The 18,982-nt window shown below is 43.5% G+C and overlaps 3 protein-coding genes and 1 long non-coding RNA gene across 12 annotated transcripts; 1 reads left to right on the top strand and 3 right to left on the bottom strand.

Annotated features, from left to right (window-relative positions):
* Nucleotides 1-123: 123 nt before the first annotated feature.
* LOC148389582 (guanine nucleotide-binding protein subunit alpha-14-like) lies at nt 124-3,152 on the bottom strand. The gene is made up of 7 exons (XM_088391522.1): nt 2,455-3,152; nt 1,800-1,984; nt 1,324-1,478; nt 1,125-1,253; nt 923-1,052; nt 682-835; nt 124-615 (listed from the first exon to the last, which is right to left on the bottom strand). The coding sequence occupies exons 1-7, from the start codon at nt 2,582-2,584 to the stop codon at nt 437-439; spliced, it is 1,062 nt and encodes a 353-aa protein (XP_088247648.1). The 5' UTR covers nt 2,585-3,152; the 3' UTR covers nt 124-436.
* A 141-nt stretch (nt 3,153-3,293) lies between these two features.
* Nucleotides 3,294-9,939, bottom strand: LOC148389581 (guanine nucleotide-binding protein G(q) subunit alpha-like). Of its 3 annotated transcripts, none has more exons than XM_088391520.1 (8): nt 9,753-9,939; nt 9,215-9,377; nt 8,538-8,722; nt 6,821-6,975; nt 6,435-6,563; nt 6,238-6,367; nt 5,965-6,118; nt 3,294-5,734 (listed from the first exon to the last, which is right to left on the bottom strand). In XM_088391520.1, exons 2-8 carry the CDS (start codon nt 9,348-9,350, stop codon nt 5,544-5,546), a joined length of 1,080 nt encoding a protein of 359 aa, XP_088247646.1. In that variant the 5' UTR covers nt 9,351-9,377; nt 9,753-9,939; the 3' UTR covers nt 3,294-5,543. The 3 variants fall into 3 exon arrangements, with proteins under 3 accessions (XP_088247646.1, XP_088247647.1, XP_088247645.1); XM_088391521.1 differs by having other exon boundaries at nt 9,215-9,373; nt 9,762-9,939; XM_088391519.1 differs by having other exon boundaries at nt 9,520-9,938.
* A 167-nt stretch (nt 9,940-10,106) lies between these two features.
* Nucleotides 10,107-18,933, bottom strand: hnrpkl (heterogeneous nuclear ribonucleoprotein K, like). Of its 7 annotated transcripts, none has more exons than XM_088391067.1 (16): nt 18,860-18,933; nt 16,101-16,175; nt 15,398-15,495; nt 15,256-15,312; nt 14,460-14,503; nt 13,523-13,595; nt 13,268-13,381; nt 13,058-13,186; nt 12,689-12,990; nt 12,546-12,587; nt 12,430-12,469; nt 11,559-11,574; nt 11,392-11,421; nt 11,239-11,306; nt 11,001-11,170; nt 10,107-10,797 (listed from the first exon to the last, which is right to left on the bottom strand). In XM_088391067.1, the coding sequence occupies exons 2-16, from the start codon at nt 16,159-16,161 to the stop codon at nt 10,767-10,769; spliced, it is 1,275 nt and encodes a 424-aa protein (XP_088247193.1). In that variant the 5' UTR covers nt 16,162-16,175; nt 18,860-18,933; the 3' UTR covers nt 10,107-10,766. The 7 variants fall into 7 exon arrangements, with proteins under 7 accessions (XP_088247193.1, XP_088247190.1, XP_088247191.1 ...); XM_088391064.1 differs by lacking the exon at nt 18,860-18,933 and adding an exon at nt 16,841-16,976; XM_088391065.1 differs by lacking the exon at nt 18,860-18,933 and adding an exon at nt 16,803-16,917.
* LOC148389580 (uncharacterized) lies at nt 15,379-15,941 on the top strand. Its single transcript, XR_015861527.1, has 2 exons — nt 15,379-15,630; nt 15,709-15,941. It is a non-coding gene; the product is annotated as an uncharacterized LOC148389580 (long non-coding RNA).
* Nucleotides 18,934-18,982: the final 49 nt, after the last annotated feature.

Below are 18,982 nucleotides of genomic sequence, written 5' to 3'. Positions count from 1 at the left end.
TTGAGAGTTGTTAAAAAGGAAAGCTGATGTAACACAGCCTCTCGCACCTTTTTTTTTAGAATGTATAGCAGGCATCCTATCCAAAATGTGTCGACTAAAAAATAAAAATCACAAAAGGAGGAATAATTGGGAATAATCTATATTATTTTAGATAACTCTTACATGCAGAAGTAGTTGAGTAGACAAAAAAAGTCCACCTGTTCTACTTGTAATACATTGTACATTGTAACTGACATCTTTGAAACATGCTTCTGTTAAATAGCGAAACCCACAAGATGTACTTTATCCTCGTAGAGCAGGTCAGCCAAACTTTTGCCAAACCAGTTTTGACATGAGCCAAAAAACGGAACCAAAGGAAAGAATATGCAGTACCTTGTTTTTCACGGGCCGGTTCAAGCTCCAACAGCCCATAAAGACCCTTCACGCTAAAACATGACTAAGAAGGAAGGAAATTTCTGAAGATAGTGTCCTTGACGCTGTTGAAGACCACTTTGGCGTTGCCTGTGTCAGTGGCGCAGGTGTAGTGCATGAACAGAGGCTTCTTGTGGCTCTTGTGGGGAATCTTGTAAAGCTCCAGGAAGAATTCTCGGGCGCGTTTGGCATCCTTTCGAGGTCCTGGAAGAAGGAAAAATGTGAAACTTGATCATTAACACTCCTGGAACTCGAGAGAGCAGTACGTACCCTTGTATTGAGGAAAGTAGGTGGCCACGTCGGAATATTGGATTTTCTCCTCCAGAAGGTCTTTTTTGTTCAGAAAAAGAATGAAGGAGGTCTCGCTGAACCACGGGTACTTGACGATGGTCTCGAACAAAGCCAGGCTCTCTTCCAACCGGTTCTAGCGGAGGACATAACAATGATGATGTCATGGAACCAAGATTGTAAGAAAAGCAAAAGGTCAAAAAGAAGGATTTTTGAAACTTACGTGCTCGGGGTCATCGAGCATGACACTGTCGTACTCATTGAGGGCGGCCAGGAAGATGATGGAGACGACGTTGTCCATGCAGTGGATCCACTTCCTCCTTTCAGAACGCTGACCGCCCACGTCCACCATCCTACACCCCAATCAGCATCACAAGTTCAAACAAGTTCACTTTCATTGATAATCAATAGGTGTGATACTTTACTTGAAAATGACATCCTTGATTTTAAAAGGGTACTCAATGATGCCCGTGGTGGGAACGCGGACCCTTAAGATGTCTTGACAATTAGGGACGTAACCTGGGGCAGTGATTCGGTCTATGTCTTTGAAGTAACTGTAACATCGATGGATTAATGTTAGCAATTTTTCTTTTGACCCAAAAGGCAGATCAAAAAACAACTTACTAATTAGCCGAATCGGACAAGTAGAATTCGCGTCTTCTGTCGTAACAGCGCTGAAGGCCGAGATCGCTCCACAGCAGCTTGATGGCCTTCACTTGCCATTCCTCCAGCCTGTCCACCCTCTCGGATTCCACTTGGCTCAGGCGTTCCCCTAGGGCCTGGAAGATGCATCAGGAAATACGAATCAAGCTACTGATTATTATCAAATCAATTTACCGATTAATCGACAATTAAATAAAGTGTCTGGGCAATCATCAATGGGCAAAATAGTTGATAATTAATCTAATCCACTTGATCGATTCTTATAAAGAATACCACACAACATATCGCTTTATCTTCTCAGCCTTTGCCACATTTTGGAATTGTAATCTCGATTAAAACAGCGATAGCTCATGAGGCAGCGATGACAGCAAACTCGAATGGAATGCTGAAGAGCAAGGTAGTTGAAAGAAAAAAAAAAAAAGCAAGGGTTCCCTCACAATGTTGCTCTCGTTTTCGTAGCGCACGCCGAGAACTCTCATGGCCTCGATGAGTGCCTGGATGGACGTGATGATGTTCTGGCACACCAAGCGAATGAAGGTCATCCGCTGGGCTTCGGTGTAGCCGTTGCCATGGAGGATGCGGATTTGCTTGAGAAAAGTGCTCTTGCCGCTCTCCGCTGTCCCTGGAGGGCGGGAAGAGAGCGATTAAAAAGCGACCCCGACTTTTGTTTTCGTCGTAGGTTAATGAGAATGCGCTAAATTATAGGTTGACTTGTGCATTACTTTCATAACCGATTAATTGGCTGAGCCGATACCGAAACAAGGATCCTTTTAGCGAAACAGCACAAACTGGCTGTAACCGGTTATTACTGAAATGGCAGCCATGAGGTCCTTTGTCAAGTTTTATTGGTTACCAATAAAAAAATAAGAACTGCATTTGTGGGAGGGGGCGGGGTTGTCTAAAAAAAAAAAATTCTGTAAAATTGTCTTTCATTTTAAAGATTCACATAATGCTCAATATTTTTGGACGGTTCTCATTTCAAAAATATTTTTTTTAAAAGGCAAAAATATATAATTTTTTTATTATATGGGCAGCCATGTTTTGAGTTGACTTATGCTTTATTAAATTAAGATGTTAAAGGTTCTGACTCACCTAAAAAGAGGAGCTTGATGCACCTCTTATCCTGTTTCTTATCCACGATCAACCATCTCTCGATTTCTTTGTTCACCCTGCGCTTTTCGGCTTCTTCGTGGCTCAGGCAGAGGTCCGAGCAGCAGTCCATAGCGACGCCGGCAGCCTCCGCTTATGATGTGGCCACTCTTTCGGTTGCTCCGCTTAGGTGTGGGTCCACATTCGGGCGAGGTTGGGACCTTGGCGACGGGCGTGTGTATCTGCCAGCTCATATCACATAGTTAAATAGGCAAGAACATTGACTAATACTCAGGACTCCAGAAAATCGAGTTTCAACGCGAGTGTCCTAACGAATGAAGAAGGGCGTATCAACAAAGGGGGCGGAGACTAATTGCTTTGATTTAGTGGCGCCGCTTCCTCATTCTTGGAATGCACAAAAAATATTTGAAGTGAAATCTCAGAATCAACACTGCCACATTGAGCTTTATTTTTTAAGTGGTTGTTTTAAATACACTAAGATTTAGTCATTTCTAAGACGGCCATTAGTGGAATTCTCCGTCTAAGATTTTGCCATTCACTTTGAAGTGAAAGCTCAAAAGTCCAGTCGCCCGTATCTCAAGGTACCACTGGAGAGTCCCTACCTACTGATGCGGCGGGATTATCCAACACAAACTAGCTGGAAGGCAAACATTTCCAAGCAGGGGATTGGAATTCTGTTGACGGCATGAAATCCATCCTTGCACATCATCGCTTCCTGTGGGCTAAATCTCAGAGCACAACATCAACCAAAAAAAAAAACTCATGATGAAGAAGCTGGCTGTGATGTTGCACCGGTTTGCAAACACAAAAGACACAAACCATTAACAACATTTGACTTTATTCAAATAATCTCACACGCGGATGCTGCATAAAACATCAATTGCAGTGAGTGGAATTCAAGCATAAATTTGACTGCAATTATTTTTAATAAGAAGACAAGAGGTTACGTAAACAGTACTGCAACCGATCTTTTCTAATTAGGCTTTAGTCGTTGACTGCGACAATTCAAAGAGCACTGAGATCAAGACCGCGCTCGTTTAATGCCCGAGAGTTTATTTAACACACAGTTAATACTTTTCTCTCGGCGATCGGCCTCTTCTGCCATCGCCGTACCGTGTCATATTTATAGTACCGGTTTAGATTAACTACGAGGCCAATTCTACAGCTAGTTTGGCAAATGACACAAATTATTAGAAATAACAAGACTGCAGCTTGATACAATCACCAAATTGTAAAGAAACAAAAGACAAATGAAAGAAAGAAATGAAAGCAGTATTCCCTTTGAAATGTGTTCATGTGCATAAAAGTGGATTATGAGGGAGACACTGAAAAAAAGAAGTCGAAATGTTACAAGAATAAAGCCGTTAAAAAAAAAATGAATTATTCTTTCACGTGGAAAAACTTGATGAGATTAGTCACAACAATCTACAAGAATAAGCAGCGGGATTTCAGGACAATGAGGCGTGATTTTACAAAAATAACGTTGAGTACAGTTTTACTTTAACTAAAAAGTTGTAACCTAATAGGAGTCATTTTATACAAAAAAAAAACTTGCAGTTCAACAAGAACAAACAATTCTAGGAGAATATATTCGGAATTCTACGAGAATAAAAAAGTCAAGGCCTTCTTTTTTACTCACGATTAAAGTTGTAATTTTGTGAGAAAGATTCTCATAATTTAACCGGAGCAGATTTCATGTGACTAAAGTCGCAATTTTACGCGAAAAGCTGGGATATTAGGAAGAAAAAAAAAAACTTGTACCGTTGAGGGAAGAATATGGTTTCATGATAGAGTGGTGTTTTAAATTCAATGACTTGCGATAAAAGCATTAAATTAAAAAAAATAGTCCTAGTAATGCATGTTTCAAATCAGAACACTTAATGAGGAAAAAAGTCGTAATTTCACACGAAATGTTAATTAAATAAAAAAGTGCAAAATTTGACGACAAAAGTGGTTTACGTTCCGAGAACAGTCATCGTGTGACCCAAAAAAAACAAATTTAAAATCTACAAAAATTAAGTTGGAATGTTTGTACAATAAAGTATTTTAGTACTGCTGTTTGTATTTGTCATTCATTCAAATTGAATGTGAAGTTTAATCACAAAAGACCCCCAAAATATTATATTATTCTCGGAAAATTACAACTTTGTTTTTGTGTTATTCTCGCAGCATTGCGACTGTTTTCTCGCAAATGAATTTTTTTTTATTTTGCAGTGTGGCAAATCAATGCTGTGCACACGGCGAAACATGAAAAACAAAGAATGCCGACTCGCATCAAGTGCTCCAAAATGGTGACTTGTTACTCAAGTGTTCAAATGAGCGAAGGCCTAAAAGGTCAACGTGCAATTAGTGTTGATTACGACTGGCTTATGGAAAGCCGTTTGAGCATCTATTTCATCCCTCTCATATCCAGCTCGACCATAATCATCATATACTAGTATGCTGACTAGTAAGACAACTAGTATGGAGGGTTGTGGGATATATCAAATAAACGGTATATGTAAGACGTAAATACATACACATCGGTTTTGTGGGGTTGATCACGTGACGCTCAGAATGTGAGCCGACGGCTTTTTGACATCAATTGCTGTCGACAACAGGGGGCAGTACAGTGTCAAAATGGCTGCTTCCTGTGATAGATGAAAATAGGTGGATTAATTTGATGAATTCATCAAGGCAATTTGAATCAGAATATTTTCTTCCTTAAATTTCCCCCTTTCAACTGGATATATCAAGGATATGGAAAATATGCTCAACTGACTTTTCATACTGGCTTTTCTTGAGAGGCACACATGAGCTACTGTTAAGTGTAACCGACTCGCACCTGCGTAGAAAGTAGTCCCTCCGTTGTCCACGGGCAGTAATCCACTGACCGCCGCTGGGTAATTCTTGTACGCTTTGTCCACTCAGGCAGCAGTTTAGTGATCAAAGGTTTGAATACATCAGTAGTACCGTCTTTGGGGTGCTCCATTGCCGCCATCTTGCATCATAGTGGTCAACTTGCCAGGCTTTTCAGGCGGCGCCCCTCCTCCCCCCCCTCCATCACAGAACCCCGACACCGTACCTCCGCTTCACACCAGGTTGTAGTCTTCAAGGTTGCCTTGCAGAATATGGTCCTTGACGGCGTGGAAGACGAAACGGATGTTGTCCGTGTCGGTGGCGCAGGTGAAGTGGTAGTAGATGAGCTTCTTGCGGTTGGGGTGCAGGTTGACGAACATGTTCAGGATGAACTCCTGGGCCGCTTTCACGTCCCGCTGCGGACCTGAAAGGGAGCCGGAATGCAAATGAGAAGCCACCAATCACATTTTTTGCAGCATCGACAAATTCACCAATGTTACAGCGCTGTAACAAAATATCAAATGATTAAAATGTATGATGATCACTAAAATTTCTCTTTTATATTAAGTAGTTTTTTTTTTAACATTTGCGCCATATTTTAAAAGTTACAAATTACGTCGGGTATTGCATTGCCGCTCCTCTTCCTTTGCTCACCGTTATATTCAGGAAAGTAATCGACCAAATGCGAGTGCATGATTTTCTCCTCCAGCAAATCAATCTTGTTGAGGAACAAGATGACCGAGGAGTCTTCGAACCACTCGTAGGTGATGATTGTTCGGAACAAGGCCATGCTCTCCTCCATGCGATTCTTCAAAAAGAGAATATTGATGAATAAAAGGTAAGAGCAGGAAGGTGATCTGGATGAGCCCGAGAGCGTGACTAAAGAGCTCCCCCTGCAGACCAATGAAGCACACTGCTGGGTGTCACCTCGTGCGCCGACTCCACCAGCGCTTGGTCGTACTCGCTGAGCGCCACCAGGAACATGATGGACGTGACTTTCTCAAAACAGTGGATCCACTTCCTCCTCTCCGAACGCTGCCCGCCCACATCCACCATCCTGCGGCGGAAACAAAAACCTTGCGGCGACCCGTTTATTTCCCCACGGCAGGCGACGGCGGACTCACCTGAACACCATGCTCTCCAGGTCGAAGGGGTACTCGATTATGCCCGTGGTGGGCACCCTGACCCGTAGCACGTCCTGCTGTGACGGCAGGTACGTGGCGTCAGCGATGCGGTCCAAGTCGTTCAGGTAGCTGCAGATAGGGGAACAAGTTGAGCATACAAGAATTGAGCTATGGCGCCTTTTCTGGATTAAATGCAAAACCCTCACGTCTCGCTTTCAAAAATTCAAAATGGTGGAAAATGATTGATCATGTTTTTTTATATAACAAAACCCTGGCAGTCTTCTTTTATCGATCGATCAAATCGAGTCAATGCCACTTATGCGGCCGGCATAACAAAACAACGGAAAGTATTTGGCGGGTATTCCGCCTGCTAACACTCCACTCACTATTTGGCCGAGTCGGAGAGCTGGTATTCCCTTTTGCGATTATAACATTCTTGGATGCCCGGGTCGGCCCACAGGCTCTTGATGGCGTCCACGTAGACTTTTGTAAACGTCGTCACCGTCTCCACGTTTACCTCGCTGACAGTACTGGCGTTGGCCTGAATATAAGACAAAAACAAATGATTTGTGGAGGTTGAAAAAAAAATAGTTACGTGCTGCAGCCTGCGTGGGTATTGTTTTTGCAGCCAATTAAATCACAAGCAAGAACGCACATGTTTAAACTGCAGTTGACCTCCTTTTCTTTCATGACAAAAACTTCCTCGCAAGTTGACTCGATATATCCAGTGAACTCCCTCATAAACAACATGGAAGTTGGGCAGGAGTAGTGCGGGGAGACACACCGTGCGCGTGTGTGTGCGTGTCTTTGATGTTTGGCGTCTAATCGTTGCAGGAGGACATCGAGCGCTTCCGGTGAAATGCATTTAGCAGGCCGCCTAAGTGCCGCCGCAGCAGAGTTCTGAGTAAAATCTCGTTGAGATAATCTCCCCGAGCTTGGCCGATGGATGTCTTCCTGGAATCTTCAGCCACCCTTAATGCTCTGCCTCGCCGCCTGGCAGCAAATTCTTCCCGTCAATGCGCAGGCCAGGTTGACGCCATTTTACCGCGGTGCTGACAAGAGGATATTCTGGAGCCATTTTGCGCCTCGTGAAGGGCAAAACATTTGTAATTTGGAGTCTTTCATAAAGCAGCTTTTGTTTTGTAACCCCGAGAGAAGGTTTCTAAAACTGTGGCGTAATAATTAGCAACACACCATTAGTTGGAGTTAGCCAAGCGCTCATCCAGTCGTGCACAAAATTGTGCACCCTCTGTGGTTTCTTTAACGATTTCACTTCCATAACACTCAAAAATGCTGACGCAGAACCAGTTACTGTGACATGACACGCACGTGAAGTACTGTCCTCCGGGGACTTTCCTGATCTCTACCTGGAACTTGCGCACTTTCCACGTCCTTGTGTGGGCGAGATAATTGGAGTGATTAATAAGTTCCGGTTGCCTCAATTAAAAATTTGCATTTGTCTCTCACGTGTGAAGAAATGTGAGTGTGCTTTAAATGTCCCACAATAAAAAAAACTAATATTGAGAGTAAACATGTGGCAGAGAAGGTCCACTATTAAGCTACAATAATCATTTTTCCCCCACAGCTGAGAAATTATATGTGTATACAAAAGAAAAACCACAAGTTTGCCTTTTGGTCCACTAGCTTAATGCTAAAAACAAATAGCATCTATTTTGCAACATAAGCAAAAGGCTGAACACAAACACTGCAGCAACACATGTAGACAGACAAAAAAAAAATACAAATATTAGTGTCATACTGATGAGCCAAGGAGGTGTTGGAGATACTGCACAGTATAAGCATGTAGCCAGGGAGCAGCACAATGTCCATTGAATTGATACAGTGTGACAAAAACTGTTTAGTTATAATAGCTACAAAAAATATTCTTCACTGGATGAGAAAAACAATTGTCTGTGTAAACGCTGCACAGGACCGAGCTTGTTTTTAGCGAGTGTCTGTCAGCGGAGTGCAAAACTAAACAGGGCCGCAAATTACCAGAAGTGATCCAGTTAATACAACACAGCACACCCCGCCCTCCCTTTTGCAGCAGTCATTGTATAAACTGACAATAAAAACTCCGGTATGTGCGAGTGCTTCTCATACCTTATTGTACTGGTACTTGTAGGGGATCCGAAGCGTCTTCATGGCCTGGATCATGGCCTGCATGGCGGTGAAGATGTTCTGGTACACTAGCCTGGTGAAGGCCCGTTTGTCTTCATCAGAGTAGCCTCTGCCATGGATGATCCTCATTTGCTTGATGAAGGTGCTCTTACCACTCTCGCCAGTCCCTGGAAAATAAAATATATTTTAAAAAATACAGTATGCTTTTTGCAATTATGCTAAATTTGGAATTCAACAGGGAAGTTTCTAAAAATCGTACACCTTTTGATACCACTTTTGAATTTAATGAACTTCATAGTTGACACATTTAAAAAAAAATTGTTCACAATTAATGTTCTCAACCTCTGACAGGGATTTTTAAATGCTATCTTTGAGAGCACAGATTTTTTTTTTTTTAAGTCCAGTCCAAAAACATGTCAATACATTGAAATGTCACACCCGGAGGGGACAAATAGTTTTTGTTTTCTTCCTGCACTTGAATAATGTACACCCAGAGCGGCTGTTCGCTTTCGTCTGTCATGCATGACATTTATAAACTATTGTGTAATCAAAGGCGTCGCAACTGAGCACAACGACGAAATTGTATGTTTGATAACACAACTTCCAGACACAACAATGTGCAAATATCGATTATGAAGTGCGGGATTGACTTCATTTACCGAGCAAGAGGAGCTTGTATTCCCGTTTCGAGTCTCTCTTATCGCGGCGTAGTTGCCTCTCGATCTCGTCGTTGATCCTCCGAGCCTCTTTGGCCTCCGGGCTGAGGCAGCAAGCCCCCACCGCCATCAGGGTCATCTTGCCCGTCTTCAGGCGTCGCCCTCCCTGGGCACGGACACAAACATGATGCCGTTTAAGCGCGGGGTGAGGGTGGGATAAAGGTGGAGGGTGGGGAGAGGGGGCAAAACAACCACGAGTCACTCGGCTCGTTTAGAAGCACAAGAGAAGTCACGAAAGTTGACTTTACCTTATTATAACACTTTAAAGTGCTAAATGAAGTCGAGCGAAGAAGTTTTTACGACTGGCAGCGGGCGTGGTGGACGTGCCAAATATGGCGGAGTTTCACTTCATGGCCATGTAAAATGAAATTTTTAACAAAAAGTAGCCAAACTTCGTCGATAAGGAAGAGAGAGAGAAAAAAAAAAGAACTCCGCAGCTTCTTTTTTTGGTCTTCTACGCGGAGTGGAGGTCTCTGTCTACCGCTGCTACCCCCCTCGGTGCGCGCTGGTTCACTGAGCCCCGCGCGGATGGCGCATGCGACGGGGAGAAGAGGGGACTGCTATTCGCTCTCTCTCCGGTGATGGGAAAGCGTGCGAGTTCTCGTCGATTACATTACTGCAAGTCGTTTCCTGTAATAAACGAGAGTGCACGCTGCGGATGGATGTGACACATGTGACACTAAAGTATCGCGATATTTTAACAACCAAGACCAAATTGAATCACGATGCAAAGAATCGATTTAAAATGAAGAAAATCCAAACCTTCACTTTTCTTTTGCGCATTCGACACATTTTTTAAATAGCATAAAATTTAAATTAAATTAGAAGTTAATGATGATTGAAAAAAAAATCTTTATTTGCCAATTGCTTGCGGGATAGCAATCACAGATACATATAAAGAGTGTCATTTTTTCGCCATTTCACAAATGGCTATAAAATAAAATGATCAAATGTAAGAATACATTCAACACTTAAACAAAACATGAAATATCAAAGCATTCATTTGGCGAGAGAAGGGAAAAAATGCATGTAAATATTATATACACAATTTGTACAGTGACTCGCCGCTCTATGAAAAATGTAAAAATCTCTTTAAAAGTATCAAACATTCATCAAACGTGTCATTTTTTTTAGAGTTATACTAAGACATGTACATTAAAACGTTAGCTAAAGAAATGGAAAATCACAAGCCTCTGAAAAAAACATTCACAGTTAACCATTTTAGTTTTGTCACGAGGTTGGCAACTAAGAATGCTAAGCTAATTGCTGCTCATCAAGTGTGAAACTTCATTTAAAAAAGTTGCATGCTCCACTGTAATGCAAACAACATTAAGGTAAAATGTAATGTAATGGCATCATGTCTTTGAAAGTCATCAACACCGGCACAGACATGTTTTGGGGCAGCTTCTTATATATATTTTTTAACAATATCCCCAGAAGCTTAAACAGATTTGGTAGAACCAACCAAGGGCTTGGCTTCGCTCATGCTTCCGTCCTAGAAGAATCGACCGGAATATTGCTTCACGCTGGAGGAAAAACAGAAAAATCACAAAAAAAAAAAAAAATCAAGCTTATGTACCTTTAGCAGTGATGAAAGCCTTTATAGTCTTTTTGAATATCTTTGGGCAGTTTTTCCCGATTTTTCTGTACTCTCCTCGGATTTATGCCTTCAGACAATCTTGTCTTGGAGGTCGACAGATGGACTACACCTGTGAAATTTGGGAGTCACCTGTTCTGCAGAAGGTACTGTGCGTTCTGGATCTGGTCCTGCGTTCCGATGATGGTAATGATGCGGTCCTCCGAGCCCTCCAGCGGCTCGTCGATTTTGATGGACGCTCCGGACTCGTGGCGGATCTGCTTGATCCTCTGGCCGCCCTTGCCAATGATGGAGCCGGCGAGCTGCGGAAGAGCCACAAACATTTTCCCCCACCCTTCCACATCTTTTGTTTCCGCCATTGACCACTTACATCTTTGGGGATGGTGACCTGTGTTGTGATGACTGGCCCTCCCATGTCGCTGTACGAGCCTCGGCCACCTGGCAAGCCGAACGCAAAACGAGTTTTTATTGCGCATTACAAGGATGGAGGAAAAAAAAATAAAAAATTGCCCATCTTACTCACTGGAATGAAAGTGATCCCAGGAATTGTTGTCTGGAAGACATTAAAATAGAAGACAATTATTGAAAATTAGCCAACATTCTTTCCAAACCAAAGCACAATGGGTTCAAATCTTCAATGTATTCATTCATTTAAATGCACGGAGGATTAGCACAAATACTGAGACTCACCATAGCCGCCTCCACTCTGTATTTCGCCAAGAGGAGAGAAGAAAAATCGGGTTTAGTGTCAAAGTAAAGACGCCGTGCTCACAGCCGTAACTTATTATAGGGCTTATCATCTTAATATTCATTCGATTGAACGTTTCTGACAAGCGGGCTCGATTTAATAAGTACACCAAGCGAGACTCTGGATACATTCCAGGTGGCTTTGGACACACACACACGTTGTTGAATTGAAATGTCACACCCGCGGTCCCTTCTGACACAACTTGAACTTTGGAACTGACTCTCCTGCCGCATAAGCACGTCCCCATTATTGTATAACTTATAAGACACGTATGCGGGTCGAGTCGAAACTTTTAACGATCTTGGAACGGTGCCTTGGTTGACGCCTATTTGGCTAAAACTAGCGTTGTATCAGCAGGATAAGCATTTTCTTCCTTGACTAAGGGGGGATAATCATGATAAATTGTTCGTCTTTATTTTATATATATTTTTTTCTCCTTGTTACCTCCCCTGGCTGACCTCATGTTCTTGTAGTGGAGTGACTCAACAGCCCATCTGACGGTCGCAGCCATTCGGCCTCTGTTTGACGCAATTATTCCACGCGATTCAATTACTAACGACCGCATCACGGATTAATTATTATAAATTTGAAGGGAAGCCGCACAGGAACGACTCTGCCTGCTCCCCTGACAGATCTCCGAAAGGCGTACTCGGCAAGCAGAGGAGACAAGCGTTGCCGGGCAACCGCAGGCCTCTGAACATAAAAAAAAAACGGCGTCAGCGTCGGTGGCCGCTTTGCTCGTACTACGCTCGGAAAAGGAATTCCGATCGCATCCTGTTGTCGGGAGAGAAGTGCGCAGACGTCGGCGCTCACCATGCTGTCGTAGCGCTCTCCTCCGCGGCTTCTTCTGTCGCTGCACACGGGTAGAAGATTAGCATTCACGTGGTTAGCGATGGAGGATCGACACGAGAGGACATTTTTGGCCTCACCTTGGTCTGTCATCGTGATAACTGCTGTGGGAGAATCGATCGCTGTGAACAAGAACCATCATTAGAAAAAATTTTAAATCTTAATACTGCCATTTTGATTTCCATTGGAGAGCATTGCTAGAAAAGAAGCACATTCTCCTCACCTTCCTCGCGGCGGTGGCGGCGGGAGCGGCAGGTTGCGTGCCCGGCTGCCCACACGTCCACGACTCAGCGGCGGTGGCGGACCCCGGCGGGGGCTCAGGTCGTCGTAATCCCGGCGGGAGGGTGGCGGCGGGCGACTGCTGCGTGCGGGGGGCAGGCGCTCGAAGCCGCTTCGCACGCGGATGGGGAAGCCGCCGCCGGGGCGTCTGCCGCGCTCCTCGAACATGACGGTGAAGCCGCCGTAGTCGTACGTTTCGTCGTAGAAGTTGGGATCGTACGGCTGGGTGCGCCCTTTGATTGGCGACTGTAAAATACCGACAAGCTGTGTGAGAAGATGCCTGTGGAAGTCTAGAAACTAGGTCAGGACTCACCTCGGCCACCAGTTCTAGAATGACTTTGATACATTCGACGACTCGCTCCGGCTTCCCGCCCACAGATACGACTCTGTCCGTAGAATGAGGACAACAGTCCTGGAACAGCTTGATGGTCGTGAGTGTATTCTAATTGGGCGACATCGACGACACGAATGTGTCACGAGCAGGATGGCATAAGGTCATTTCCGAGCAAGGCTTCCGCCCTACCTCTCGCAGTTCCTTGATCTTGCTGCCTTTCACGCCGATGATTCCGCCCGCCAAGCTCTGATGGATCAACAGGCGGAGCTCGCAGTCAAAGTCGATGCCACTGTAGTGCTGGTACTTGTTATACAAACACAACAATTAGGACTAGTTAAGTGCCTTGCAGATAATCACGATGCATCCTGCTGGACTTTATGAATTTTGCAAGGTGTTTCGGTTTTTTTCACCCTGCCTGCTCAAATGGAAATGAAGGAGTTTTACCTCCTCTAAAGTGGGTATAATCTTCAGCAGAATGTCTCCTATGGTGTCAATGTTGGCGTTTACGCTGAGGATCCTGTGGAGAAAGCCAAAACCAAAGCAAGGCGTTACGCCAAAATCACAAAGAACAAGTCCAAAATCACAAAGAACAAGTCGTCAGGGAAACACGTGTATAAAAAGTCTTGGATGAAGAAGATTCATCAAACTTGGAAACGAAGAAACTAAGACTAACATGCACTTAAATCAGATTATCTCGGAAAGACGGACGGTTTTGGAATGACGACAATTAAAAGGAGGTCGGGGAGGGGGGGGGCTGGGACAGTTCTTGATTTAAAATGACAAAACACAAAGTGGGAAATTTAACTGAAGCAAGATCTCACTACACAATGCCAGCACCACGTCGCACTAGAAGACGGAGGAAGGGGATGAGTCGAATCGATCGGCGATTCTCAACTGGTGGGATATATTGAAGCCCAAAAATTGAGCTCAGTGGAATTAAAACTCTGCATTCCCAGAAAAATGAGACCAGTTGAGAAGTCCCGTCAAGGGCGACATGTTAATGGTAGGTGAGAGGGGGGGTGGTTGCAAAGCGACAATGCATGGGAGATATCATAATGCAGGGAAATGGAGAGTTGCAGAAGAGGAGAGAGAGAGAGAGGGAGAGAGAGTTCGATGGGTGGGGGCTTGAGTACAAAGATGTCCGCCTGCCTAGTGCAAATTCGGTCGGACGGCATAATCTCGCGGTTAAAGACGTTTAGGAATGGATAGAAACATCAAGAGGACATGTGGAGGGGGTTGGGGAAGGTAGGGTAGAGGGGTTTTGGTGGTAAGGGGGTGGGGGCACTGTCATCATTTGTATCAAATATAAACGTAGCAGTGAAAAAAACAGAAGGCAGCTTATTCATGACGTTGTCATCAGGCAAGAATTGGTGGGACATACCGCTCTGGACCACTGCTGTCTGGGACTGATACACTGGCATTGTACTGCATGAAGGTGGAGGTGGTGGTTGGAGAGCATTGGGCGGGGGCGGAGGGGAGGGAGGGGGTCGGGTTCAATCACATGTTAGGGGCACGGGTTATGGGCAAGGTCGACCAGGGGGGTGGCAGGTGGGCGGACGGGCGGGCGGGCGTTCGGGGTTGGGTTGGGTCGACGCAGGAGGGGCATGTCGGTCCAGTACATGGGCAACGGGTGGCCAAAACATTCACCAAAAAAAACAAAAAGAAAGAAAGGACAAAGGGGGGGAGAAGGGGGAGAAGGAATAGATTTTTAATTGAATGCACGCTGAACTTTTAATTTTTTTTTTAGGCAAAATGTGACAGAAACAGAAGCGTGGCCTGGTCAAAATAAACCACCACAACGTATCCCGCACGGGACTTTTTTCATGCGTCATGTTAAGCAGATAGATGGAAGTTTACACCAAATATGAGGGAGATTCCATTTTTGCCCAAAACTTCAACATGTAGGGATGAGTATAATAATTAACACATCCAGGAATTCCCCAAAATCGGGTGCGGAGGGTGGTGTGTGAATTCAAGATGGAGGACATGGAGCTAATTGTTGAAAATCATATTAAAAAAAAAAACGACTTAATTAACCGATTATTAGCCCATCCCTACATTTAAACAGACAAAATGTGAAGGCATTCTGAATTAAAGCAAACGTGAGTGAGGAAATCCATCCAAATGTAACAATTACTTCACAAAGCAACCACCGAACTTTGCGAGTGTTTACTCACGTCGGTGCGCAGAGCTTTAATGTTCTTGCCGCCCTTTCCGATAACAGCGCCGGCATTCTGTGAAGCGGAGAGGGGAGGGGTCATTCTCAGAAAACGGGGGATAAAAACCAAGGCAAACAACAGTGACAGGTGGCTGCCTCACTTTGCTCTGGAGCAGCACGCGAAGCTCTAACATCTCGTCGGTGTTGCGGGAGCGCTTGAAGGCGTGCTCCTCGTCCATGTCCTCTGCTGGACGCTTACCTGACGGGGAAGACCACCGAGGACACATCGTGTGAATGTTGATAATAAAGTTGAATGTATGACTACAACTAAATAAGCCATATTTCAACACCAGGAAAATTGACTTATACCTCGGTCGTCTCTTTCAGTAATGGGGTAAGCGTTCAAGCCTAATATATATACTATATATATATAATATACTCCGGGTAGCACTTGCTTTTTAGTATTTATCAGTTGGCAGCCAAGCACAGACTGGAAAGCACTCAGATGCACCGTGTTCCCTTCCTGAATTTGAAAAAAAAAATGTGCTTGGGAGCCACAAAACAGCAGTATTCCTCCACCATCTGCTATGCAGCTCCAGCCAGGAATGATCTATTTTCTTTTGCTTCAAATGAGCCAGTTCTGCTGGATGCTGTCAGGAAAACGAAAATGATTGTGCATAAAATAAACCCTTGCTGATTCACAAATATGCCTATTTATGAATTTACTTGTAGGAGATAAAACTCATTATTTGCTGTTTGCTTCATGGTTGGGAGTGAATTTAAAAAATGATGCATCCGTTTACTGTTTTGCTTAAATTAAATATACGGTATATATACTACATTTATAAAACAGCTTGAGTTTACCATTGGTATCCGTGGCACCGAATGTGAGATCTTCGTCCTGCTGTTCAATTTGCACCTCCATTGTGTGATTTGCACCTGCAACGCAATACAAAATGTGAATGTTATTAAGAGTTGTTTTAATGTGGGTGCACCGCATCGAAAAATGTGATTTATGAATTCCCCAAATATCAACAAGTCACGTCCAGATTAACCGGTCAGATCGTGACGTCAGTCATTTAATTAAAAAGGCCGACATCCAACACGTATATACTAAAATGCATTCAGCAATCACCATTCACAAAGACAGTTAATTTTTTTAAAAATCTTTTTATGCTTTTAGCCAAAAAGCGCATTTTTCAACGTGTTGCCCCGCCCCCTCCCGAAATCGACGCTCACTTGTGGAGTCAATACAAGCGCAACCCTCATCATGTACTCGAGTTAAAAATAAACGACGCGTAGTTAATGACGTTTATAAAAGATTTTACGACATTAACGATGCTTAAATGTCCCGTTGATAGGCGTTAGGGCGAGCGGCTTTAAGCTTTTCTTTCGTAGCGGCTGAATTGACGTGATTTGAGATGCTAACCGCTAAGCTAAACGCTCGCGAGGCGTGTCCGTCTCCACGAGACGGCGGGCAGGATGCGACAACGCAGCGAGCTAAACGTGCACATTTTTATTCCTATAGGCGTGAAAATGTCTACAAGCAATGTTACCTCCACCCACCCCAAACAAATAAAAATACGTCAATGTTTGCGTCTAACCGTCGTCTGCCACGCTATTCTGTTGCCTTGGAACGAACGCAAAGGTTTTACAGCATGGAGGGGGGTGACACAGTGGTTTGCTTGTGGTGTAGTCACACGGCAACGCCGACGGGCGGTGGACACACAGCTCCGCGTGTTTCACCGCCCCATCGGAACACGCGCTGTTACGATCAAACTGCTTTGTTTTCTTCGTAACAATTTTCCTGATTTTGGTCTGAAAGGTAAATTCCAAATACCTCAACGTTGACTGTCAGGTTTACTTCTGACACGTAACTTGAATAAAAATTGTCAACAGTCGAGATGTAAATCTTTTGCTGAGAAAAAAACAATTCACGTGCGTTTAGGACTAAATCATCTTGTACACTCATATTTTTTTGTGAAATTTGTCACAAGAAATGTGTGTGCGTGTGGTGATTATAACCATAGAACAGGAAACAGACTGTAGTTAAACGCATGACCGCAAGGAGAGAAACCATGTCAATGCATTTAAGAGAACAAACTCGCAAATACAAAAAGTCAACATTGCAAGGAATAATAATAATAATTCCGTATGAACAGTTAAATGCCTTGTGATGGCCACATTTGATGAATAGACTTTAAATGATTTCCCATTATGCACAATCCAGCCACCTCATTGCATGGATTGGAAGCCTCCATTTTAGATCCAATCAAGCAGTGAAGAGAGCTCGTAGAGCTTTGCCTTGCAACTTCACATATGCAAGCTTTTGTCTCTCTCACTCGCTCTCTACAACTCTCCTATATTCTGAGGTTACCATGGCGACAGTTTTAATTCGGTTCTTCATGTTTCTCAGGAAGGGGTGGATGGATGGTGGAGTGTGTGTGTGGGGAGGGGGGGGGGCAGCGTGTACATATTTTCATCCGCAACCATAGCGACACTTGACATTGTCCGCGATGTTTGTAAAAAAAAAAAAAAAAAAAAAAAAATGCCATGGTGACGCGCTCACTGATTCCACCGTGTGTCTACTAGTGTCACATATACACAATCTGGTATGCTCCGATCTTGTCAAATAGGATTTATCGTCTTTTTTTTCTGCAACATTTTTCCCGTCACTATAATTTTAATAGTTTTATTATAATTATTTTTTCCTATCAATCTATATAATTAGCTATTTACATATTATATTTATGTATGTAGTTTTGGATCTATTTATATTTTAATCATTTATTAAGCGCTTTTAATTAACGTACAATTGTAAAAAGGAGGGACCCGCCGTAAAATCAATTCTAAAATAGTGAAACTACTCTGTTTCAAGGCAGAGGGAACAAAAAGAGTTTGCAGCGTGACACTGCCACCTGGTGGAATCAAATAGAAATTGATGGGATTTGTCAGCATCTGCTCGCTCTATAATCATTTTTAGCATGTGGATAAAGTTTTGATTCATTGTACTGCTGCATATTGTCAGCCAGGCAGTTGTCACTTCAAACGTTTTCTTCTGTAATATCATCAAAATCTTGCCATCATCTGTTTAAGAACTAAAAATGGCAACTGATGTAGAAATGTAATCCTTTAGTGTTTCCAAGCTCAGTAGATGACATCTCGAGCTGGTAAAGATGAATAATTATCATTCGAATCAAATTTGTAGTAGTAGAATTTTTCATGGGGGCATCTAGTCTCCTGCGTCAACTGTGGACGTCACACCACGTGTGTGTTGTGTGTAGAACAACTTAGTGTGAATGTTGATTGTGGTGTGCTATGGACTTTTTCAATTAAAAAAAGGAAAGACATATAGGAAGGATGTAAGGATGACTAAAAGCAGATGTGACAGAAGGAAGACGTTTAGAAAGACAAAAAAGTTTGACGTGAAGAGAGGCTGGAAGGGAAGCTGAAGGGGGAAAGCAGAAGGAAGGATGGAAGGAAGGACAGAAGTAAGAAAGGATGCATGCCAAAATGCAGTTCTGAGTGAAAGAAGCGGGAAGACTTATGTGAAGAAAGGATGATGTAAGGGGAAGGATGGAATCCAAATTTAAACAATTTAAAAAAAAAACATGGACACTTACTTTTGGCTCACCCTTTAAGGTGGGTGTAATCAGGTAGTCGTCGTCTTCCCTGCATCACCTCGTGCGTGGGGAGGGAGGGAGGGGGGGGCAGAAAAAGAAGGAGGGGGAGGAACGAAGGAAGGA

The sequence above is a fragment of the Syngnathus floridae genome, chromosome 12, assembly GCF_059516105.1.
Source record: "Syngnathus floridae isolate MCC-2025c chromosome 12, RoL_Sflo_1.0, whole genome shotgun sequence".
Classification (NCBI taxonomy): Eukaryota; Metazoa; Chordata; class Actinopteri; order Syngnathiformes; family Syngnathidae; genus Syngnathus; species Syngnathus floridae.
Note: the sequence above shows the minus strand (reverse complement) of the source record. Positions and strands in the feature narration are given on the sequence as shown.